General features: G+C 55.7%; 1 protein-coding gene across 2 annotated transcripts in view; it reads right to left on the bottom strand.

Annotated features, from left to right (window-relative positions):
* Positions 1–2,252: 2,252 nt before the first annotated feature.
* Pacsin1 (protein kinase C and casein kinase substrate in neurons 1) overlaps positions 2,253–25,051 on the bottom strand; it is a 39,531-nt gene continuing 16,732 nt past the window's right edge. Inside the window, exons 1-10 of one of the 2 annotated variants that reach the window (XM_041634844.1) lie at positions 20,152–20,358; positions 11,228–11,342; positions 10,322–10,478; positions 9,036–9,271; positions 8,441–8,596; positions 8,019–8,194; positions 6,483–6,603; positions 6,260–6,387; positions 5,387–5,574; positions 2,253–5,055 (exon numbers count right to left, since the gene is read on the bottom strand). In XM_041634844.1, coding sequence (XP_041490778.1) covers positions 4,946–5,055; positions 5,387–5,574; positions 6,260–6,387; positions 6,483–6,603; positions 8,019–8,194; positions 8,441–8,596; positions 9,036–9,271; positions 10,322–10,478; positions 11,228–11,281 — 1,326 coding nt within the window. In that variant the 5' untranslated portion in view covers positions 11,282–11,342; positions 20,152–20,358 and the 3' untranslated portion in view covers positions 2,253–4,945. Of the gene's footprint in view, positions 5,056–5,386; positions 5,575–6,259; positions 6,388–6,482; positions 6,604–8,018; positions 8,195–8,440; positions 8,597–9,035; positions 9,272–10,321; positions 10,479–11,227; positions 11,343–20,151; positions 20,359–25,051 lie in introns of those variants that run through there. The other variant, XM_041634843.1, reaches the window with a different exon arrangement.

Genomic DNA, 25,051 nt, shown 5'->3' with positions numbered 1-25,051 from the left:
AATTAGCTCACAGTAACACAGCTGTGGATGCCAGGGCCAGAAGCTGGCTCACTCCCTTGTCAAAGGGGTCAGCACCTAGCCCCACAGACCGTAGCTTCTGAGGCCAGTCTTCTAGGAGAAGGGACAGGGTGCCAACACTACCCGGAACACCAGGGGTTTTGGGTTTTTTGTTTCGGTTTGGTTTTTATTACACAGAGACGTTTTTTTTCTGTGTAGCCTTGTTTGTCCTGGAACTTACTCCATAGACCAAGTTGGCCTCGAACTCAAGATCTTCCTGCCTCTGCCCTCTGAGTGCTGGAATTAAAGGTGTGTGCCACCATGCCAGGCTGGACCACCAAGGGTTAAAGGCATCCTGCAGCCTGCCTTTTGCCCCCAGGATTTTATTGTCTCCTGAAGATGTTTACCCCTGACAGTGGGCAAACAGTGACTTGGCATCTGTCACTCGGGGTTGGACTTGACAGGAGGGGAGGACTCTGCCCAGGTCTCTGCCTTGCTAGGCCCCAGCTGTCTCCCTTCTCCAGGGAAGAGGCGGACTGGGACCCTGGCCAGAGGCAGGCTCAACGCTCTGTTAAACTGGTTTTGTCTCCAGCAAATCCATCCTACTCCTCAGGAGTCCCTGAAGTCACACAGGATGTCCCAGCCATGCCTCGGCCAGGCACAAAGCTCAGGCAGGGCTGGGGGTTTCTCAAATGGGCAGGGGGGTTGGGGAGCAGGAACAGCTCCACCTAGAGGAGATCAGAGGGGCAGCTTCCATCAAGGATCATCCAGAAGACTGCAGCTACCCAGTGACACCTCCTGAGCTGGCAGCAAACGATGGATTTGCCTCCCTCTGTTGGCATGGCCCTATTAGGACCTCACCTGGGCAAGACATTTCCTGACCCCTTTTTGGAATCGTGTGTGTGAGTTAAGAGGCCACCACTCTGATTCCTGGGCTGGGCATGGAGGCCTGAGCCTGCAGTGCTAGCATTTGGGAATAGGAGGCAGAAGTTAAAGATCAGCTTCGGCTGCACAACCAGTTAGAGACCAGCTACGTGAGATTCTGTTTATTTTATTTTAGATTTACTTATGCACACGGGTGTTTTGCCTGTACACACATTGCCTGGATGTCTGTACACCACATTCATGCAGTGCCTTCGGAGGTCGGGAGAAGGTGTAGGATCCCCCAGAACTGGAATCACAGAAGGTTGTGAGCTGCCATGTGGGTGCTGGGGATCGAACCTGGGTCCTTTGCTAGAGCAGCCAGTGCTCATAACTGCTGAGCAAACTCTCAGCCCTGGTGAGACTCTAGTTTTAGTGAAAGAAGGGAACGAATAAAGGGGAGGAATATGGAGAAAGGAAAGGGGGAGGGAGGGAAGGAGGGAGAAGGAAAAAGAGAAGGGGAAGGAAGGAAGGCTGGTGAGACGGCTCAGCTGGTAAAGGGTCATGCCAGGAAGCTCAAGGTTGTCCCCTTACCCTCCACAGATCTGGGGGGAGAGAGTGACATGAACACCCTGGGGTGGGGTGCTGTGGGCATCCTGGGGTGGAGGAGTGCCGTGGGCACCCTGGGGAGGAGGGAGTGCTGTGGGCACCCTGGGGTGGGTTGATGTGGGCACCCTGGGTTGGGAGTGCTGTGGGCACCCTGGAGTGGGGGTGCTGGTACAAGGGTTATGTTTGTGTGAGGCTCTGTTAGACCACCAGGGTCAGAAGGGCCTCTTGATTCCTACCCACAGACTGGCAGGGGAAGGCGTGGGTCTCAGAAAAGACCCCGCTGAGATGCAAGCAGGCATCAGAGCTCTAGGATGGCTCCCGGAGGGCCGAGCTCTAGTCCTGCCAGGGCGGATGCCCCCAGGAGGCCTCCTACACAACGTGTTCACAGCAGGCAAGCAGCAGGAGAGCAAGGAGACCCGGTGTCGCTCCGCGGGAGGCCCCAGTCAGGACTGTTGAGAGTTTTAAAACCCAAGACTGTCTGAAGATCGAGTTCCTTGAACCACGGATCGGCTAGTCATTTACTGGCTGATTGTTCTGCCTGGTACGGAAACCACCTCACACGACAGACGAGAACCAACGGGCCATACCTCCAACCTTAGAGCCACGAGTTTGGGACTTTAAATGCCCAGGTCTACTGGTCAGTGCTGTCACCCTTCACCTCGTATCTGAGGCCAGAGCCTCAGTGACCTCCCTAGACCCTCAGCTGCCCGGCACTTATCCTTGCACAGGGCCTCCTCCCCCAGGACAGACATCATCATCACAGAGACTCAGAAGACAAGGCAGGGTGATAGAATTTTGGTTTTATCCACAGTCATACAGTCACAACTGATATATATATATATATTTGTATTTATATACCTTTTATTACACAACCATGTACAAAACATTGCTGAGACCACAGCACTTCTCGGAGCTTCACAAGTGTCGGAACTAATGGAGTCAGGAAGCCTAGGGCGGCAGACGCAGTGGCGGCGGCGGGCGGTGGGGCAGCCTTGGCTCCTCCCTGGAACCAGGCTGCAGGATGGTGGTTTAACTGGGGACAAAACACATCACTGACCGAGCCCTGCAGGGTCCCGTGCAGCATCAATGGGGCCCTTGGGGAGTACAGGAGGGGTGTGGACACAGCGAGGGTATGTGTGCCCCGACACCAGTCATGACAGGTGGGGCCAGGCTCAGGGCTCTAGGGATTTCCAGGGATCCTCCAGCACTGGGGTGCTGAGGAGCTTGAGGAACAAGTCTGGTCACAGATGGGGTCATTGAAGGTGGTTGTTCATAAGGGAGAGAGAGAGATTTTCCAGTCCCTGCCCACGACTGGGCAGCTAGTGTGCTGAGGGGGGCAGGCCTGGGGTCTAGTCAGGGCCACAGCCCCTTTCCAGATGCTGGGAAGCCGCTAGCGCAGAGGGGGAGCCCAGGCCCCAAGGTGCAGACATGGCGGCTTCTTGCCTTTCTAGGGTGGAGGATTCCTGCCAGCCGGGGAGGCAGGAAGAGCTATGGAAAAAGGAAGGTTCCGAATCCTGCTTCAGGTCCTGAGGGGCCCAGCATCCAACCTTGGCTGAAGCAGAAGTCCCTAGGGCAAACGGTGACAAGGGAGAGGATGCTGGCAGCCCTAGGATGCCACGCTCATGGTCCTGAGGAAGGACTGACCCCCATAGGCCCCTGCCACCGCCCTAACCACGAGAAGAGGGTCAGAGCCCCGATGCCTGGGTCCAAGACCAGACAGTGTCAGAAGTAGCTCAAGGGTCCTAGAGAACATAAGGACGCATGCTCTTTCCCTGGAGGCCCCAAAGCCACCCGATCCGGGAGGCAGAGGGTGTCAGTGGCTCAGAGGCCTAGTAGATACTGGCTGTGAGCATGGAACTCCTCAGGTCCTTGTTCCCAAAGTTTCGGATAAACAGACTCTGCCCATTCTCCCCTCTGGGGTGTTATCCAGCCTGTCTGCTTCCCACGCCACCCAAAGGAGAGCTGCCACCGCTTTCCACCCACAAGGCCCTGTGTCCCTTCCCACCACCCAGAGTCCTTTAATGGAGACTCAGGCTCAGAGAAATTGCGGGAGGTGGCTGCCAGCATTCAGGGGGTAATGTTGGAAAACCAAAAGGGACAGAAAGATAGGGTGACCATCCAGAGCTCCTTTCTCATGCCAGCCTGGGCTGCTGGCTTCCCCATCAAGGGCCAGGCTGGATGCTCCCCTGAGCCCACGGGTCTCCCCAGTCGAGAGGGGACCTGGATGCTCCCCTGAGCCCGTGTCTCCCCAGTCTAGAGGGGACCTGGATGCTCCCCTGAGCCCGTGTCTCCCCAGTCTAGAGGGGACCTGGATGCTCCCCTGAGCCCGTGTCTCCCAGGTTGGCCAGGTGACAGAAACAAGAAAAGGGAGGTTGAGAGCCTTGCGTACTGGCTTCACAAAGGCCGATGCTGACACAGAGAAGGGTGGGGCATTTCTGGATGGCCATGAAGGACGGGGGACGGATGCCCAATGCCTTTTCCCCAGGGAACGGGAGAAGGCTGCTACTGTTGCTGGCTTTGCCCTGGGCTTGGGTGAGGGGGGCTTTGCCCAGTGTCAAGGCCTCAGGAGAAGGCAGGGCCTCTGCTAGCTGCAGAATGGCTCTGGGGATCCTCTGACCACGGCCCAGACAAGGTTTTCATCCCTCAAAATGGGTCTGGCACTGGGAGGTTGGCACAGCCTGGATAGGATCTGCTCTTCCCCTCACTCTCCCGTGTGCCAGGGACACCATCACTTCCTCTAGCTCTGGAGAGCCCTGGAAGCTCCACAGATAAGCGTGATCAAAAGATCAGGACTGGGAGAACAGCACCCCCAGGGCAGAGTGGAAGACTACAGATTGGGAGGCCTCCTTCTTGGGATGTGGAGGAGGGTAGTAAGCTGGGCGGTGGTGGCACACGCCTTTAATCCCATAACTCGGGAGGCAGAGGCAGGTGGATCTCTGTGAGTTCGAGGTCAGCCTGGTCTACAAAGTGAGTTCCAGGACAGCCAGGGCTACACAGAGAAACCCTGCCTTGAAAAACCAAAAACCAAAAAATAAATAAACAAATAAATAAATAAAAAAGAAGGGGGTAGTGGTAGAAGTTGGGAGGGGGGAGCGGGGGAAGGAGGAAGAGGTGAAGAAGCCAGGCTCAGGTGACAAGGGCAGCTGCTGGCAGCCTGAGGTGGGGCAGGGGAGAAAAGCAGGGTAGAAGGATCCAGAAGGTATCCCTCAGGGCTCAGGAGACTCTTTGGTGGACTCTGTAGAGCAGATGTGACATTGGGCTAAATCCCTTGTCCACGCTGGGGCCGTTGTCCTAAGCCCCACCACCCTGGCCTCCATCCAGGTAGGCCGCAAATGCTGTCTCTGCATTTCTTTTGTTCTGTTTGACTTTTAAAAAAATAAAAGCTTGATCGGAAAATATGTCTGGAACTCTATGGCGAGGGGAGGGAGTGGGTGGGAGCGGTGGACAAGGAGCGAGAGGACTTGGATGGGCAGGGTAGCTAGATGGCCTCAACGTAGTTGGCAGGATAGAGGCCCAGCTGCCCGCTGTCAAGCCGCCCGCGGCACCAGCCCTGCTCATCTTCTTCTCCCAGCTTGGTGAGCTCGTCTCCTGGGGAGGGGGACACGAGGGCACCTTGTTATGATGGACAGGCACTCAGTCCGAACTGTCCCTTAGCCCAAAACTGTTAAATGAACCCTCCAGGGCACTCCAACTGAATTACCTGGACTCCAATTCGGGGCTACACCTCACTCAAAAACCAAGTGCTGCCCCGGACCCACTTCAGCCAGCACCCGAGACTCGGCCCCATCCTCCATGCCTAAACCTCTGCCCTGGCCCCCTTACCTGCCAACCCTTGAAACACCTGTCTCCAAGCCTTGCACTGCCCAATCCAAGCCCCGTCTTCTCTGCTAGCCCCGCCCCCTCAGCCCTGCTCGCTTACCCGCCTTGAAGCTGAGTTCGTCCTGTTCCTGGCCATCGTAGTCGTAGAGCGCCCGCACACGTACCCCTTTGGCGTCATCCTCGAAGGGGTTGGCGCCGCCATTGGCCTCATTGCCCCCGAAGGGGTTCCCGCTCTCATCGTCTGACCACTCGGCGGCGTACGGTTGGCCTCGGTCATAGCTGCTAACACTGGGGTGCAAACGGAGGTCCCGATCAGCGGCCTTGACCCCATCCTATCAATACTCTCTCCTAAACAGAGCTTGGGTCCAAATTCTACCGAGGCTGGGGCAGAGACTGGATGCACGGGGCGGGGTCAGAGCCAGTGACCCTCTGACAACTTGAACCTTGTGCCTTAGTATTTCAGCTCCTGAGGGAGGAAGTGTTGCAGAGGACCTCGAGACTGTCTGACCCTGTGACCCTGTGAAAGAGGCACCATCCCTAAATGGATACCAGCTAAGATCTGGAGTGGAGAACCTTCTCTTGGACATGTTACCTCGTCGCTCAAGACAGGGTTTCTCTGTAGCTTTGGAGCCTGCCCTGGAACTCGCTCTGTATACCAGGCTGGCTTCGAACTCACAGAGATCCGCCTGCCTCTGCCTCCCGAATGCTGGGACTCAAGGCGTGCGCCACCACCGCCCGGCAAAATGCACATATTTACACATTCCCCGGCTGGTCAGAGGCTTGAATCCATTGATGTGGGAGCCTAGAATACTGTGTACCTCACTCACAGCAGTCTTGAAGGGTCACCCATCTGCTTCTCAGTGGACACATGGTAGCTATGGTCTGGGGTAATTTCTTGTCTTCTTGGATAAAATGTATCTGTCCCAGTATGTTGGTCTCCCTCCTACGCAGGAACTCCATGGAAGGTACTCACCTGCCACGGTCCCCAGCCTGGGATGTGGACTCTACAGCCCCTGTGGCATTGCTCAGTGTGGCCCCCTCTGCCTTCTTAGGCGGTTTCTCCTTCTTGGCAGTGGTGTGGGGGAGGTCTGGGTTCCACTCCTGGGGGTGGAGAGAAGTCAAGCCAAAAGGTCTGAGCTGTCAGGACCCTCCTAACCTGCTAAGGATCCCCCCTTTACCACGCTTCCCACTCTCACCTCAAACTGAGGCCAGTTCATGGGCATTCCAGGGCCACTGGTGCTGCGGAACCACCTGAGGTCCTCCTGGGCATCGGCACCCCTGATGGCCTGCTCCAGTTCTCGGTAGACGTGGGTGTAGCTGTGCAGGAGAGGGCCACAGGGTTCCCATCTCATTCAGAGGCTAGGACGCTAGGCACATCCCAGCCAGGAAGCAGAAGCATCCCCTTGCCTTTTGTTAAAATTGCATTTATCTATTTTACATGTGTGTGTGTGTTTTGCCTGCATGAATGTGTTTACGCCATGTGTGTCCCTGGTGTTCTCGGAGGCCAGAAGAGAGCATTGGATTCCCTGCAGCTGAAGTCAGGGTGTTCGTGGATTCCCTGGAGCTGAAGTCGGGGTGTCTGTGGATTCCCTGGAGCTGAAGTAGTGGTGTCTGTGGATTCCCTGGAGCTGAAGTCGGGGTATCTGCGGATTCCCTGGAGCTGAAGTAGGGGTGTCTGTGGATTCCCTGGAGCTGAAGTCGGGGTATCTGCGGATTCCCTGGAGCTGAAGTAGGGGTGTCTGTGGATTCCCTGCAGCTGAAGTCAGGGTGTCTGTGGATTCCCTGCAGCTGAAGTCAGGGTGTCTGTGAACTACCAAGCAGGTGTTGGGAATCTTGGTGCTTTGCTGCTGAGCGGTGTCTCCAGACCTTTAACTTGTATTTTTGTTTGTTTTAGTTGTTCGAGACAGGGTTTCTCTAAGTAGCTCTGGCTGTCCTGGAACTCACTCTGTAGACCAGGCTAGCCTCAACCGCACAGAGATAGGTGGGTGCACCTACCTCTGTCTCTTGAGAGCTGGGATTAAAGGTGTGTGCTGCTACTATCTAGCTTTTAACTTTTTTTAACGTTTTTTTTTTTCCTGAAACTTTTGTTTTGAGACAGAGTCTTTCTATGTAGCCTTGGCTAGCTTTGAACTCATAGAGATCTGCTTGCTGCTTCCCAAGAGCTGGGGATTAAAGGTGTTCAGCAAGACATTTTTTAAGAGACTTATTTTTATTTATGTGTCTGTGAGTGGATACCACATGTGTCTATGGCCTGGAGGCCAAAGGTGGGGCCACCACAAGGGGGTGCCGGGAACCCAACTCTGTAGGAGCAGCAAGTGCACCAGTTGAGTCTCCAGCCCAAGATTTATTTATCCTTTAGTTTTATTTTATATGTGTGTGCCTGTGCATCTGACTGCAAGTGTCCCCAGAGGCCAGAAGAGGGCGGCAGAACCTCTGTCACTGGAGTCACAGTCAGTTGTGAGCTACCCGATGTGAGTTCCAGGAACAGAGCTCAGGTCTTCCCTTCAGCCCCAGCCAAATGCTTCCTGGGAGCAGCCCTGGCTCTCTCAGCCCCAGTGGCCTGACCATGGCCATGCACGGACACCCAGGATCGTGTTTCTGGGGTAACTAGAGAGCACCACCCCACCCCTGCAACAGCTGCATCTGCAGACTCTCCCAATACCCCCCTGCAAGTCCCCCTGCCCTCGCCTCCCATCACCAGACCTGGGACTGAGTGGGCCATGCACAGGTACCTGCTGTTCTCTGCTAGATTGAGGTGCCGTTTGATATCTAGCAGGACTTCCTTGAGGAAGACCAGGCGCTTCTCCTCAAACTGCTGGCACTGCTCGAACACCTGCTCCATGCCCTCCATGTACTGGGGTGTGGTTTTGCCCACATCCTCCAGCACCTTCTCATACTTCTCCTGAGTCTGTGGGTACCAGGGCGGAGGATGGGGTGAGGCCTTATGAGGCCTGCAACTCCTAGCTGCCACCCTCAGGACCACCCCCATTCCCACAGGAGCCCTTTGCACATCCTCCCCACAGGTATCTTCTGCACGTCCTCCCCACAGGGACCTTCTGCAGTCCTCCCCACAGGGACCTTCTGCAGTCCTCCCCACAGGGACCTTCTGCAGTCCTCCCCATAGGGACCCTTTGCATGTCCTCCCCACAGGTACCTTCTGCACGTCCTGCCTGCACTTGTCCACTTTGTCCAGAAGTTTCTTCTGCTGCTCAGGGGTGACCGACTGCTCCGTCTTACTGTTCATCTCCCGAGTCATGGCCAGCTTCTCCTCTTTGCAAGCCAGATGATAGGCCTTCTTGGCCGCCTCCAGCTGTGGGGAGAAGGCCAGGGTGGGTGTGCACGTGGTCACCCCTCACCAATACCTAACTGCCCATCCCCCGACACTATGGAGCAGCCCTTTTAAGAGGCAAGCGGCTGCTGGCTCTGGCTACGAGGCTTTGCCCAATGCCCTCATCTGCAGGAGCTGCCCCACACGACACGGCTCACAGTCTCTGCAGACATGTCCATCATGGGATCTGTGGAGCCATCTGGCTGTGTGCTAGGGGAAGCACACTGGGTACTAGAGACCCCATGTGAACAGTTCTTTCTGCAGATGTTGAGGTCCTGTGAGTGCCCTCCCTCTTCACAGATGCCCTCCTGTGACATGCCACCCCTGAGCTGGCCCCTGTGAGTGCCCTCCCTCTCCACAGATGCCCTCCTGTGACATGCCACCCCTGAGCTGGCCCCCCCATCCCGCCTGTCTGAGGCACCTCCTTCATCTTCTTGGCCCAGGGCTTCTGGGCCTTGCGGAAGCCATCCTCTGCCTCCTTGGTCTCCTTGAAGCCACCCATGATCTGCTTGTGGTAGGCGTCCTTCTGCCAGTTCTTGACCTTCTCCAGGTCCTCGTTCAGCAGGCTGTTCTTCACCTCCTGGTGCAGCTCGCTCACCTTATCTGCCTCTGTCATCATGGCACCCCAGGCCCGCTCCAGACTGCCATACTGCGGACCTGAGGGAAAGTCAGGGAGCTAAGGGACCCCAGCACACAATGCCCACAGTCCTCTGATGCTTCCCCTCTTCCAGGGGCAACAGAAACCCCTTCCCACACTGTCCCCAAACTTTTATCCATCCTCTTTTTTTATTTTCTAAGTTGTTGACTTTCTGAGACAGGGTTTCTCTGTATAGTCCTGGCTGTCCTGGAACTCGCTCTGTAGACCAGGCTGGGCTCAAACTCACAGAGACCCACCCACCTCTGCTTCCCGAGTGCTGGGATTAAAGGCGTGTGCCTTTCTGAGCTTTATAAACTCCCTGATTATGACAGCCGAAGGATGGTGGCCCGAGCAACTGGCGTTCTTCGATATTTGGAGAGTTTGGGAATGGGGGTCAGGGTGCTAGTGCTAACTTCCCAAAAACAGTTCAGAAAAAAACGTGCATGCTAACGGAGGAAAAGCCTGGGGCAGATCTCAAGTTTATGGCCAGCCTGGGCTGCAGAGGGAGTTCTAGGTACTCTAGGTGTGAGGGTTACAGTCTGTCTAAAGAAACAAGAGAGATGTTACGGGGGGGGGGGGGGGGGGAGATAGAGAGAGGGAGAGAGAGAGAGAGAGAGGGAGAGAGAGAGAGAGAGAGAGAGAAGCTAGGCATGGCCAGCTACACCTGGAATCTTCAATTTAGGAAGGGGAGGAAGAAACATCAGGATTTCAGGATCATTCTCAGCCACACAGAGGGTTGGAGGTCAGCCTGGGCTACATAAGATTCTGTCTCAAAATGAAACAGAAAGCTACAGTGAAATGTTATTGTTAGTGGTGAAGCTGGCTCAGGGTAGCCAGGGTTTCTCTGCACTATAAATGTGACTTTTTGGGACGTTTCTTTCAAAAGAAAAACTGATGATTGTGTGTGTGTGTGTGTGTGTGTGTGTGTGTGTGTGTGTGTGTTTTCATTCTCGAGTTGTACAAAGTAGGAGAATAAAGGGGCACCCTGATTGTGAAAAGCCCTGTGGCTGGGATGCTGGTGCACTGGGGTCCCGCCCTGGGGCACCCGCTAGAGCCCGGGGGTGGGGCACCTTTCTCGATGAGCTGACGCCAGCGCTTAGCCCAGTCGGTGAGCTGCTGCGCATAGGCTTTCTCGATCTTGGCGCGCTCCTGCACGCAGCTCATGAGGTCGTTGCACAGGCGGTGACCATCGTCGATGCGTTTCACCGTCCGCTTGTAGTTCCCCACCTGGCGGCAGAGCAGCTAGTGACCGGGAGCCCCTGTGATCCTGGCCCTGGCCTGCAGGGGGCGCGGCGCCTCCTGTCATCCACCTCGCGGAGTCCCGGAACTCCACGTCAGACCACACGGTCTCCACCTACCCACCTCCTCCAAAACCTCCTCACTGCCATAAAAAGCAGAAGGGGTTTTATATAATTTGGACTTGGACTAGAATGAATTATTCATTTTGCTCTTGTGAGCTAAATCTATTATATTTATACGAGTCATATAAGCGCAAGCGGAGCTACTGTTTCTTGACATAATATTATGTTTTGTGGACATCTCATTAAGTACTTATTAATCTAGGCCCGCCAGTTTGCTTTTTGGTTCCAAAGCCAAAAGCAATATATATATATATTTTTTTTTCCTCCAAGGCTCAAATACTCTCAGAAGCCCCTGAAATGCTGGCTTATAGACCCAGCTCTCCGGTTCAGAAGTCCACCCTCTGCCCACCATGCAGGGGGTAGAGCGGGAACAGCTAGGTAGGCTATGAGAACTGTGAAGTACAGCAGACGCTGGTGGGAAGGGCTGGGCATTGTCCACTCGGGAGGGACCTGGTCCCAGAGTGTGAGCTGCTACAGGCAGCGTCCAGGGAGCAACTGCAGGCCTCAGCTGCCTGTTGGACACTGGGGATTCTGAAGAGGCCCAAGGAATTGGGGAGCAAGGCTGAGGTCATGGATTGAGTCGGGGTACAGACAAGAGCCTAGACCTCCGCTCACCTCCCAGAAGCTGTCTGTGACCTCGTCCGAGGCTTCATCATAGGAGCCAGACATGGCGTAGCCGGAAGGAGCCAGGCAGGTGCGGATGGGCAGTCAGGGACTTCGCGCTCACAAGCTGCAAGGGATAGGGCCACAGAGATGAGCCTCAAACTGGGATGGCGGCCTCCTGGAAGGGCTTCCCATGCCAAGGATAACCCCAGGATTCAGTCTGTAGTTTCTGGTGCGTGGTCTCCATGCCTGCTCCTTCCCTCCCAGGATTCTGCTGACAGCCTCTCCTCAAAAGCCATCTCCCTGAGGAAGCCCTCCCTTCCAGCTTATACAAGCCTTCCTCACATACCAGGGAGCGCCAGTTAGTTTCCTAGCTGGTGCCCCCCTCTCCTCAGCACCGCCTGACCCAGCTGGACCCCGACACTAGATCCTGGATTCCCCTGGCCTCAACACAGAGCCTCTGGTCTTGTTCCCTGGAGTCCCAGCTTCTGTCATGACAGGAGATCTTTCTCCCACTTATATCCCGAGCTAAGGGTTCCCCCAATTTTTCCAGTTGGACCCTGCCCGTCTTCTTTTGGCTGCCCAAGTCCTGCCTCGACGGCCCCATTAGCTGTCTGCAGTCTCCCGCACACGGCTGAGCACGTGGTTCTCCGGCCTTGGGGGTCACACTGTCATCTACACAATATCCCGGGCCTGTGTCTGCCCCGGATCTGTCATCAGCATCACAGCTGCCCAATCTAGGCCAGGCTCTGCCCCAGGGGCCAGGGGGCACACCCCTCCCCTCCCGGGCCTCACTGTCACCCAGCTGAGAATTGTTCAATGATCAGGAAACAAGCCACAGAGGACCAAGGGCTTAGCCTTCAAAGAGGCAGCCACGGCTCCTGGGCATTTCCTTGTCTGTGCGATGCAGCTATGGGCTTGAACCCTGACCCGTAAGGTCTCTGGGTGAGGGTTGACCAGCTCTGCAAGCTTCAGCTCCACCTGGGAGAGGCCACTCACTGTCCCTCAGGCTCAAAGCAAGTGGCACCAAGACATGAGGATCCTGGGTGAAGGATGCCCCTCCCCCAGCCCCGTCTCTCTCCTTCTGGGCCTGGTGCCCCATTCCTGGGATGATCCAGTATGGCCTCCTTGTGGCACCTGGGACTGAAGATCAGAATTGCCACAAGCCTCTTGGCCTCTGTGACGGGGGATGGGGCGGTACTGTCATGGCCTGGTCTCACAGGATGTATTCTCCCCCGCCAAGTATTGGCTAGGAATTCCCATTCAGAGCACAAGCCAAACAACCACAAGCTGGTTCAGTGCAACAGGACGGGTCAACAAAGGCTGGGGGTGACCCAAGTCCATGCTGCTGGGGCACTGGCTAAGGGAATGACAGAGCAGACTTGCAGCCTGCACCCATCCCAAGCCACACAGGCCAAGTGATGCGACACCATGCAGAGCGGCCTGGCTGGAAAATACACACACACACACATACACACGCGCGCACACACACACACGCACACTATATATATATATATATACATGGGACTGTTTTATATAAAAGGGACTATTTTAGAAAGACCACAGAGCAAAATGGGAATGGTGGTAAGCCTCAGAAAAGTGTGGGACTGGGAGCCGGGTGGAACGGGTCTCTCACACTGGGATCACCTGAGCCTCTCACACTTCTGCTTGTGGATAAACTGAATTTCTTTTTGTTATATATTTTATGGTCTATTTAACTTTATTTTATATGCATTGGTTTGAAGGTGTCAGATCCCCTGCAACTGGATCTTCAGACAGTTGTGGGTGCTGGGAATTGAACCCGGGTCCTCTGGAAGAGCAGCCAGTGCTCTTAACCACGGAACCATCTCTCCAGTCCCCCTGAATTTCTTTTAAATCATGTGCATGATTTTAAGGATCTCTGTGGAAGCATTCTCTTCATTTACGGTTGGCGTAGGAGTGCCCAGCCCGCTGTGGGCAGGACCACCCTGGGCAGGTGGCCCTGGGCCCCATGAGAAAGCAGGACCAGCAAGTCCGTCAGCAGCGTCCCCGTGTTTCCTGCCTCTGCTCTTGTTGACCTTCAGCCACCAACAGTGATTGGGGTGTGTAAGTCAAATGAACCCTCTCCTCCCCAGCTGCTTTGGGTCGTGGTGTCTGTTACATTAACAGAAAGCCAACTAGGACGCGTGGTGACCAGGGGTCAGGTCCTCAGGTATGTGTGGGAGTGCTTTACCCACTGAGCCATCTCCCAGCCCACGAACTGTATTTCAGAAACAAAACTAAAGTGGTGTGTGTGTGCCTGTGTCTTTGCGTGTGTGTGTGCATGTCTGCATGTGTGTGCACGTGTGTGCGTGTGTGTCTGCATGTGTGTGCGTGCATGTGCATGCGTGCATGTGGGGGGGTCTGGCTACTCTTCCAGAGGACCTGACGTCAATCCCAGCACCCACATGGTGGTTTACAACAAGCTAACTCCAGCCTCAGGGGATCCAATGCTCTTTTCTGGCCTCCACAGGCATTGTATACAATGTGGTATACAGATGCACATACAGGCCAAACACTTCTACACACAAAGTAAAAGAAATTAAAAAAAAAAAAGTTGGGCTGGGCGGTGGTGGCACACATCTTTAACCCCAGCACTCAGAAGGCAGAGGCAGGTGGATCTCTGTGAGTTTGAGGCCAGCCTGGTCTACAGAGAGTTCCAGGACAGCTGGGGCTACACAGAGAAACTCTGTCTCCAAAAAAAAAAAAAAAACAAAACAAACAAACAAACAAAAAAAAGGTGTCGTAGGTGGTGGTACAAACCTTTAATACTAGCATTTAGGAGGCAGGAGCATCTCTCCGAGTTTGAGGTCTGTTTGGTTTACATAGGACATTCATGGCTACATAGTAAGACCCTGTCTCAATGACAACAAAACCAATTCACCCTGGAGTAAGAATCTACGGCCTGGGAGCTTGGCTGAGGGTGTCCTCCCAGCATCAGCAGGGACAGTCTGACTAGGACCTGGAGTGTCAGGCCGAGAGCCCCAAGGCTCCGACAGCAGGGCTTGCATGACTCTCCTGGGCTCCCAGCTGAGGTAGCATGTAGCACAAGAAAGGTCCAGTACCAACTTGCTCTGACTCTGGGCAGTTATGTGGTCCCTCTAGGCCTTGTTGGAAAATGACCTGACTTCAGAATTAGATGTGGGACTGGAAAGACGACCCAGAGGCTAGGAATGCTGGCTGCTCTTCCAGGGGACGGGAGTTTGGGTCCCAGCACCCTTGTCAGGTGGCTCATAACCTCCTGTAAGTCCAGGCACCAGACCCACACACAAATATACACATGATTAAAAATAAAAAGTCTTAATTTATGAGAGAGAGAGAGAGAGAATGAATTAGTTGAGTTATCCAGCCCAGTCCAGGGCAGATTCTAGGCCGTGTGTGTTCCAGCTACTCCGGGTTGCACCCACATGGGATGTGCTTAGAAGGGAGGCAGGTTAGATGGTGGAAGAGGGGTGTCAAATGAGCCCCCAGTGCCACACACACACACTCGCAGGCAGGAGGAGGTTCTCTTCCTACAAAAGGCCACGTTCTTCTTAATGATGGGGCTGTTTCAGGGGTCAGGAAGTGGGTGTGACTGGCATCTGGCACTTCCTGTGTCACACCCAGCAGGCTCCTAGGCGAGGCAAAGGCCACCACATCCGGTTCCCTATAGCCGGTCATCATCAATATCAACAGGTGGCAATCACCAAGTCATGGGCTCAGGGGTGTCACTGTGAGGAGTCTGTCGGGGCCTGGGTAAGTATGACAGGGTCCCAGGGAACAGTCATTCCAAGGTGACCAGCTGCCCAGCAGCTAACACTGCTTCAGGCCATGAGGGTCACAGCAACAGCCAGTAAGCACGGGTTTGCTTGTCTGTCCTGTGTCTGTACCCACTGGCTTGGAGGTGGAGCAAGGACCAAGCAGGTGGGAGACTCTAGGGGCCAACGCCCACTTGGCGGGACTGAAGGGGCACACCCAGAGTGGAGGGGGCTCTGGTGGAGAGTGGAGTAGAGGGATGGACACAGGGAAAGGAGCCTTTCCCCCAGGGTGCACGGGCATCTACAGCCAGGGGTGGGGGGCAGAGGAAAGATAATACCGCTGGGGGCACTCCTGCCTAGCGACATGGGAACCCCTGGTTCCCAAGCCCCCTGATGCTGGGGTTGAGATATGTACCAGCAGCTCCCCACTTTCCTCTCTCTCAGCCTCACAGAAGCCTCCTTCTCCCCATCTCCTGGCTGCTGGTCTGTGTCTCTTGGGAACTCTAACTAGCAGTCCCTGAAGGGAAAGAGCACCTAGGATTGGGAGCCCAGAGTCCTGCTCCAAGTCCACTTTCTTTATTATATAGCACATATTATTGTTGCTGCTGGCAGGCCTTACGTAGCCCAGGCTGCCTCACATTCACTATATAGTAGATGATGGTCTTGAGTTTTTGATGCCCCTGCCTCCACCTCCCCAGTGATAGGGTCACTGGGCTATCATGCCCAGTGTACACTGAACAGGACTTCTGCGTGCTGACAAGAGCTCTCAGCTGAGTTGGAGCCCCAGCCACTGCTGTAAAAGTGGTGATGACATCAATGCTGGCGGGCACCAGCTCATATTCACTGAGAGTCCACTCTGGGCTAGGTACCGGTCTACATGCTTTACGTGTACCTCATCTACATGTAAAGGCGGAGAAACTGAGGCACGAGGCAGATAAGATGGCACAGCCAGGGCCACGAAGGTGGTGAATGGCGGAATTGGGTCCAACCCTGGCTACAGATAAAGACCCCCCCTCTCTTCGGGTCCCTTCTGAGCCCCGCCTCCCCAGGAGAAGAGGAGGAAGCCAGATGAGAGCATGGGGTGTGGGTGTGTGCGAGCGGGCAGAGAGGTGAAGCAGCAGGCCTAGGTCACACAGCACCCAAGGCACTCTGGGCTGGCTGGGTCCTCCTCTGTCCCTGCTCCCAGGTGTCCAGCCCACCACTGCAATGTCCTCAGACTCCTGGGTCAGTCAGAGCAGCCTCCAGTTCCACACACGCCCACTGGCTCCCAGCTCTCTTCTCCCTTAGAAATGGTCAGATCAAGCCAGGCAGTGGTGGCACACACCTTTAGTCCCAGCATTGGGGGGCAGAGGCAGGTGGATCTCTGTGAGTTTGAGGCCAGTGTGGTCTACAAATAGAGTTCCAGGACAGCCATGGCTACACAGAGAAACCCTGTCTAGAAACAACAACAACAAAGAAATAGGCAAGGCAGACAAGCCTCTGTTGGGATGCCATGCAGTACAAAGAAGTGGGCTTAGCGGTGAGGTGCTGTGTTGTCCCGCACATCCCTCCCCACCCCACCCCTCCTCCAGTCCAGCCTCCTCTGGCCGTGCTTCCTCAAGCCTGCTGCCCCTGGTCACTCACACAGAACTCTCCCAATCCATTGTCTCCTCACACCCCTCCTTCAGTGGGGGTTCAGGACCCCACCCTGGCTTTGCAGCACACTGACCCCCAGGCCATGGAGGACTGAAGACTGGGTTCAAATCACAGTGCTGCCACTTCTCAGTGGTGGGACCTCAGCTACCTGAGCCTCAGTTTCCTCACTTGGGGAGCCGAGGGAGTGCATACCACCTATCCTGGGGCAGATGGAGAATGGGTCACCAGCACAGTGGGCAGAGGCAGGCCGGCCTTGCTCTATGGTCAACACCGCTGAGTCAGCCAACGGCTGGCGCTCCTCCTGAACTGCTGGGTTCATCTCGGACGCCGGGGTCCTGGTGAGAAGCCGGGCCTGGGCATGTGTCGTGGTGCACCCCTGTTCTCCCAGCAGGCAGTGGTGCAGGCAGGAGAATCAGCCTTCCCTATACGGCTAATTTAAAGCAGCTTGACCTACATGAGACCATGTCTCGGATAAAACAAACAAATGCATTTGACCCTATTTCATATGCCTGCAGGTCCCCAGGGGACTTCTCTTCGAAATGATGGCTTCACAGATGCTGGCCCCTAAAGGAGACAGCAGGCAGAACTCCTGTCTCACCTGTGCTGCGGGGCACCAGGGAGACCCAGGGCCCAGGGGGCGCTACTGAGCAACCAGAAGCTTGGTGGACTCCAGAAGGGGTTAGAGGGCAGATCCTCAGAGGGCACCCTCCAACCTGCTCTGGATTTTCACCCCCAAACACAGTCCCACATGTGGGACTACTCCCAGCCTGGTGAAGGACTCAGCATGTCCTGCCCCACAGATCTTCCCTGGGTGAGCTGTTGCTGGACGGGGAGGCACAACATGTCCCCGCCACCTTAGGGCACACACATTCTGGTGAGATGGTAACAGTAAAGAAAGGCCTTGAACTGTCCAGCAGGAGTGAGGCTTGGCCTTCACCCCAGGCTTTAGCTCCAAGTCTGCAGGGCAAGGGACCCAGGGGGCTCTACCTTCCCATCCTGCCTCAAGGCAAAGTGTGAGGGGTCTTAAGTGAGTACCCAAAGATGGGGAACAGAAGGGGGGGCTGGGAGCACCGCCGTCTGCCCTCTGCTCTAGATTCACCCCCTTAGCCAGTGATCAAATGCCAGTGCCCTCTCTAGGCACCAGTCTGTCCAGTCTGTCCTGAACCCATGCATCCAGGACAGCTTTGCGTAGAGCTATGCGGGCATGGGTAACGCTCCTGGTAGGGACATGACGGGGTTTTCCCACAGTAGAGACCCCAGGTGACAGAAAGAAGGAGGGAGTGCTGGCAGGATGAAGTGTGGTGGGGGCAGTTGTGGCAGCTTCCTCTCCCAGCATTCCAGTCTCTCAGGGGAGTCACACCGCATCACAGCCTGGGGCCTTGGACCACTGCCTAGGTAAGGACGCTGCCCTCCCACTGCGGACATCAAATCCCAGAGCCCCCTGAAGCTCAGGAGTGTGCCAGTCCCTCCTGAGGCAGGGACCCTGGCTCTCAGAACAGAGGCAAGCTGCAGTGGAGAGCTCCGAGCCTGGGACGACATTCTAAGGGGCTGGACTGGCGAGACAGAGCAGGCCGCATGCTGACAAGTACTGTGGAGAAGGATGGCATGGAGGGGGGGAGGGGACCACGGCCAGGGCTGGGAACTGTGCTATACAAAGACCCGAGGGAGGAGCATCCAGCCTGAGGGCCCAGCCAGGGCAAAGGCCCTGAGGTAGAACCACAGCATTATGGTGGCAGCTGACTGAGCAGAGGTAGGACAGAGAGGTCTGGAAGGCATAGGGGCGCCAGGTGGAGGAGGAGGATGACTTGGGTCTTCCAGGCCAGGAGACCTGAAGTTTCCTCCCAGAGACAGAGGGAGAGCTGGGGTGAGGTCTGGCTTTTATCTCTAAGGTTTCCCTAGAAGACCTACAGTGGGGCAGGTACAGGGCCTCAGAGCTCCCCACTGGGGGGCACCTTGGAGAGGGGTCGCAGGTAGGGGGCAGAAGGTGGGTACAGAGTTCCTATTACTCTGAAGCCAGGGGGACTTCTAGTGGTGGGGTACAGCTGAGAGGAGAGGAGCAATGACTTTAGAATTAGGGGCTGGGCAGCTGACATATTCATGGCCTGGATGGAGCCCAGTTCTCTCTCAGCTCCAGGTCTCTGAGTGCCAGGGCTTCACGTGGGCTCTCTGTTGTGTGGGAGGAGCTCTTGGGGAAAATGGGGTCTCAGCCTGGCTGCAGATAATTGGGTATGGGTACTACACCCCACTATGACAATGAAATATATAGCAAACATCACATAAAAACTGCACCCTGTCAGGAACGGGGTGGGGGATGGGACCGACGAGGCAGGAAGGGGGAAGTGGAGGCCAGGCTATGGGCAGGCGCTGGTTAAAAGACCCTGTCTTCCAGAGACAACTAAGCCCTGCTGGGGGACCAAGGTGGCAGCTGATGACCCTGAGGCCAGTGGGCCTGGCTTCAGAGGGCAAAGCACATAGAGACCATTTCAAGGCTTCATGAGGGAGGAGGGGGGAGATGGAGCTGTGAGGGGAAGATCGGCACTCCAGACCCCCTCCTTGCCAGCCCACCTCTGCTCTCTCACCTCCCAGGCAGGCCCCTGCCTTCCAGGCCCAAAACCTGTGCCCACACTCCCAGACTGTTCTTGACATTTGCAGAAATCAGCAACCCCATAACCTACAGGGGGCTTCCACCGTGCAGCCGGGCCTCTGAAAGAACTGGGGAAGGAGGGAGGCTCACAGGTCGTGCAGGACCAAGCAAAGAACTCAGTCAAATGGCCAGAGGGTGCTGGGTACGGAAGTGAGGCCCTAGCCGGAGGTAGGGTTTCCTGGCTACCTCTGCTCAGCTCCTCCCCAGCGCTCCACTCTGCCTCCTCCTCCTCCGGAGCAACAGCGGTAGCTTTTCTGCAGTGTCCCTGCTACCCCAGTAGCAGTGAGCAGGTCCCCGGCAGCACCACTGCAGAGGGACAGAGAAGGCGGAGGAAGGCCACAAGCCACCCACCCCAACGTGGAAATCCCTGGCTGGCCGGTGGGTTGGGTCAAGAGCCCTTTGAGAGTTGCAGGGTCATCCCATCCTCCCCATCCCATCCCAAGCGGGGAGGGACTTATATGTCCTGACTTGGAACCCAGGGTACAAGACCACCCAGGAGTCACCCCAGAGGTTCTGGCGTCAGACGGAGGTTTGGGACAAACGGCCAGAGACTAGCAGATCCCTGGCGGGGTGGGGGATGGGGGTTGAGGGTGAGAACAAGCGCACTCCTTTCCACGCCTGGCCCCTCCCTGTCTGGCATGGACCTGGGGAGCGCCTGAGCCCATTGCCTCTGGGGAGTGGGGCAGCTCTACAAAGTCACACCTGTGGTGCAGACAGGGAGGGAGGTACAGAGGAGAGACAAAACGACAGACAGGAGACAGTCCCAATGCGACGCGGAGAGCAGGTCCCTGGACCCCGGAGCCCCTCGGACCTGCTCGTTTGCTAGCAGGTGCACCAGCAGGAAAGCAGGGGCGCTCGGTCCCCACTCTCCACGCAGACTTCTCCAGAACCCCATCGCCTACCTGAGCCCGGCTGGGCACCGAGCTGGGGACAAGTGAGCTCTTATTGCCCTGGCTGGGCCAGGCCAGGGCCGGAAGGGCTGCTTGGCCACCTGCCCCGTGATGGCAGGTGGGGCGGGGGCCTGGTGCCGGGCTCGGGGCTCCTTGTCCTCGGGGGTCCCCTCCGGCGAGTTCTGGCTCGGGAGGCGACAGCGCCCGAACTGCAGGAGCCAGCTCCCTGCCCCCACGCGCCGGTCCTCCCCCCCCCTTCCCGACCCGCCTCCTTCCCCAGCCACCCACCGCCCGCTGCTCGTTTCTATGGCAACCGGGTAATGCTGCGCACAGATGTCCTCCTTGGGTGGACGGCAGGGGACGCCCTCTTTCTGCACCACGCCGCGGTGACCCGGGAACACTCCCGCATCTCGCATTTTGTTGTCTTTTCGCTGCCAGCACCCTCGGTCGCACATTTCCCCCCCACCATCGGCCGCCAGTCTCCCCGCAGGGTATGCTGCGGCGCTCCTGCTCCATCCTTCACACCTCACCTCACGCTGAGCTGCTCACCAAGACATTTCAGTCAGCTTGATCAACCCGGCTCAGTGACCAGACTCCCCCCCCCCCCCCAAGTCCTGCCAGGTTGACTGTGAAACTCACACAACCTAGAATTCATACCCATTATACAGATTCATGCATTTATATTCAAGACCGTCTCAAGCCTCACTGCGCAGACCCACAGAGATCTTCCTGCCTCTGCCGAGTGCTGGGTTAAGGGCGGTGCGCACCACCACACAGCCTTATTAAAAGCAAAGATTTTTTTCCCCCCGAGGCAGGGTTTCTCTGTGTAGCCCTGGCTGTCCTGGAACTCACTTTGTAGACCAGGCTGGCCTCGAACTCACAGAGATCTGCCTGCCTCTGCCTCCTAAGTACTGCGATTAAAGGTGTGTGCCACCACCATCCAGCAAAAGTAAGGATAGTTTTTTAATGCAGGTGTGTGCAGAGCCCAGTGGCCAATCCTCAGGAGCCTTGAGACAAGGTCCTCCACTGAACCTGGAGCTCACCCGTGGGCTGGCCATGGAGCCCTGGCGTCCTCTTGTCTCCACCTCCCCAGTGTTGGGATTAAACACATATACCACTAAGTCGCTGGTTTTTATGTGGGTGCTAGGGATTTGAACTCAGGTCCTCAAGCTTTTGAGGCAAGCATTTCACTGACTGAGCCATTTCCACAACTCACAGATTTATTTATTTATTTGGTTGGTTGGTTTGGTTTTTAATTTTAGAAGACAGAGTTTCTCTATGTAGTCCTGGTTGTCTTGGAACTTACTCTGCAGAGCAGGCTGGCCTCACACTCAGAGAGTCATCTTTCTCTGCCTCTCAAGTGCTGGAATTAAAGGGATGGGTCAGCATTCCCAGCTTGAAGATTTGTTTTATATCTTCTGCATGTAGCCTGCAGACCAGAAGAGGGCGCTATATCTCATTACGGATGGTTGTGAGCCATCATGTGGCTGCTGGAAATGGACCGCAGGTTAAGAGCAGCCAGTGTTCTTAACCACTGAGCCATCTCTCCAACCCTGCGTATGAATATTTTGCTGAGTCATCTCACTAGTCCCACACTTACTTGTCTGTGTGTATGTGTGTGTGTGTGTATGTGCACGCACGTGCATGCCCACCCTATGCTACAGTGAACTGGGAATTAGAAGACAGCTTGCAGGAGATATGGGTTCTGGGGTTGAACTCAGGTGACCAGAGTTGGCTGCAAGTCCCCTTCCCCCTAAGTCATCTCGCTAGCACCCCCAAAAAGTCTCTTTAGTCTTCATTTGGGGGCAGGGTCTTGATAAATTGCACAATCGAGTCTGTCTTTGCCCTCGCTGCATAGCCCAGGTTGGCCTTCAGCCTTCCATCCTCCTGAGGGCGGGGATCACAGGGGTTGTCGGGTTAATGACAACCTCATCCACATCCATCACACAAGTCCCTCTCAGCCAGAACACTGCTGCCAGCCACAGACTGCAGAAGTACACAGCACTGGAGATGCTGGCCCAAAGCAGCAAGTCCCCTGTAAGCTAGAGGCCACCAGCCACCAGAAGGCTACAGAGCCCACTAGGAAATACGCTCTGAGACCAAGACATTTTCCCAAGGTGATAAAGTCAAGAAAGGGTTGGACTGGGATTGGAACCCTCTGCCGACAACCGTTATGATCTTTGTGACTGCGTTATGAAAGACTTAATTAGAAAACGTGGCAACAGTTACCCAAAGTCTGTAGGGTTCATAACCAAGTTCAATCCTCATCTTCGGATCAAAAGCGAAACAGAGACGCTGTATCTGAAGGTGCGGTCAGTCTAGTGGTGTCACAGGGCCTGAAAATGACCTTCGAGGTAACAGCTAGCCTTGGGGAAAGTACACCATCAGTGTTCTCAGGCCTAGAGGGTGCAGGTGCTGAGTGCTCCAGGGTACAGGCTCTCTGGAGAGGGCCACGCTGGGGGATGGGAGAGATTGGGTTCCCAGGTGCTGGAGAAGCCCCTCTGCCCACCCACCAGCTCCCAAGCCAAGATCGTGTTTCTTCCAAAGAGAGCCTCCACCCAGGGACACAGAAGACAGCTGCCCCCTCCCAGTGAGCTTGACCCAGCCCATCTGCTGCTGCCTGGCAGACCCAAGTCCTGCCTTCCCACACTGAGACACCAGACGGACCCTGTGGGAGAAGCAGACCCTCCTGTCACCTCTCCACGGAGAACATCCCTGCCACGACACCCCTACCATTAGCCCAGTCTGGCCCATCTACTGCTGGGAAGACCCCACCACTGCAGCTCTAGTTTGCTCATGACCTCAGCCGTTGTCCCCAACCCCTTGTAGAGATAGCATAGAGGAGGATAATGTTATACCTAGGACACAAAGCAGCTGCCCTCCTGCCCTTCCCCGCCATATCCACTTCCACCACCCCTGCTGTGTCTTCTTGCCCAGCACCCAAAACACTCACTGCCCCTGCCCCCACCCTGGCACAGTTATCCACGTGTTCCCCAGCACCAGGGCCAATGCAATCAGAGCTCATTAGCTGCTGCTTTGCATATCATTTGCATAATGTTCCCTTGACTGTCAAAATTCCAGAATCCTCCTCAACCCCTGAGCAGCTCTGCAGAAATACAACAGACAAAGCTCCACTGGTGTGGGGGGAGGGGCGTGGGTCTATGCAGGAGGCTGAACACTGGGCACGGGAAGCAAACAGGCAGAAGCAGCATCCAGAGCCCCTCAGGCCCAAAGGAGGGCATCGGACGCCGACTGAGCAACTTGCTGAGTCCAGGCAGCAGCAGGCACAGGACTTCATAGGCATGGAAACTGAGTCTCAGAGCAGCTAAGGCTCCACCGCTCAAACTGTGGGCCCGAGGCTGAGGGGTGGTCAGTGGGAGAGCACGTGCGCATGCGCACGCACAAGAGACGAGATCGTGGGGTGAGGGTGGTAGGGCACAGTCATCATCCGAATTACCCATCAAGACATGCAGGACTCTGGTCCCCACCCCACACGGAATCCATATTCTACAAGAGCCTGGCACTTTATGTGGGAGACCCGCTGTCCAACACGGCAGGACGATGAAGCTGGCACCAACACTGCGCTGCGTCCGGATGAATCCCAGGCTACAAGTCAGGCAGTGGTGGCGCACACCTTTAGTCCCAGCACTCGGGAGGCAGAGACAGGAGAATCTCTGAGTTCAAGGCCAGCCTGGTCTACAAAGAGAATGCCTGGGCAGCCAGGGCTAGAGCCTTGAGCGTGTTCACCAAATAGTTCCTGAACACCTACTGTGTGTAGTACAAACCTGGGGCCAGCGTGGGGCACACAGTAGGTAATTAGCCAGACAGGATCCACAAGATCAAGGACCTTTCATGCCAAAAGGGGAGCTACACCACAATAAATAATGATGTAATTTCAAGCGCTAGTCTGTGTTATCAAGAAAATAATGTTGGGGGCTGGAGAGATGGCTCAGTGGTTAAGAGCACTGGCTGCTCTTCCAGAGGTCGTGAGTTCAATTCCCAGCAACCACATGGTGGCTCACAACCATCTGTAATGAGATCTGGCGCCCTCTTCTGACCTGCAGTCATACACACAGACAGAATATTGTATACATAATAAATAAATATTTAAAAAAATAGCAGATTGATGGCTAGGTGGATGGAGGATGATGGGTAAATAGCTAGATGGTGGGTGAGTAGATGCCTGGATGGCTAGATGCATGGGTCAGTGGGCAGGTAGACTGGTGGGGGCTGTGTGGATGGAGAGATGGATGATGGCTGGATGAGGGAACCAGTGTTTAGATGGATATATGGATGCAGAGGTGGGTGGGTGGATGGACATATGGATGGATGGATGGATGGATGAATGAATAGAGACATGGATGGCTGGATGGATCAGTGGACAAGGTAGATGAATATATGGGTGGGTGAATGGGATCCGTAGGTGGGTAGATCTATGTACGGATACAAGGATGGATGGATGATGAATACATTGTTCAGTGGATGGGTAGAAGAGTAGATGGATGGGTGGATGGATGGATGGGTGGGTGGAAGGATGGATGGGTGGGTAGATGGGTGGGTGGGTAGAAGGATGGATGGGTGGATGGGTGGGTGGGTGGGTGGATGGGTGGGTGGAAGGATGGATGGGTGGGTAGATGGGTGGGTGGGTGGAAGGATGGGTGGGTGGGTGGAAGGATGGATGGGTGGGTAGATGGGTGGGTGGGTGGAAGGATGGATGGGTGGGTAGATGGGTGGGTGGGTGGGTGGAAGGATGGATGGGTGGGTGGGTGGAAGGGTGGATGGGTGGGTGGATGGGTGGATGGGTGGGTGGAAGGGTGTATGGGTGGGTGGGTGGAAGGATGGATGGGTGGGTGGGTGGAAGGATGGGTGGGTGGAAGGATGGATGGGTGGGTGGATGGGTGGATGGGTGGGT

This window comes from Microtus oregoni, unplaced genomic scaffold (genome assembly GCF_018167655.1).
Source record: "Microtus oregoni isolate MIOR12 unplaced genomic scaffold, Mior012 000046F_ref0000063, whole genome shotgun sequence".
In the NCBI taxonomy this organism is placed as follows: Eukaryota; Metazoa; Chordata; class Mammalia; order Rodentia; family Cricetidae; genus Microtus; species Microtus oregoni.
This window is presented reverse-complemented; position numbering and strand designations above follow the sequence as displayed.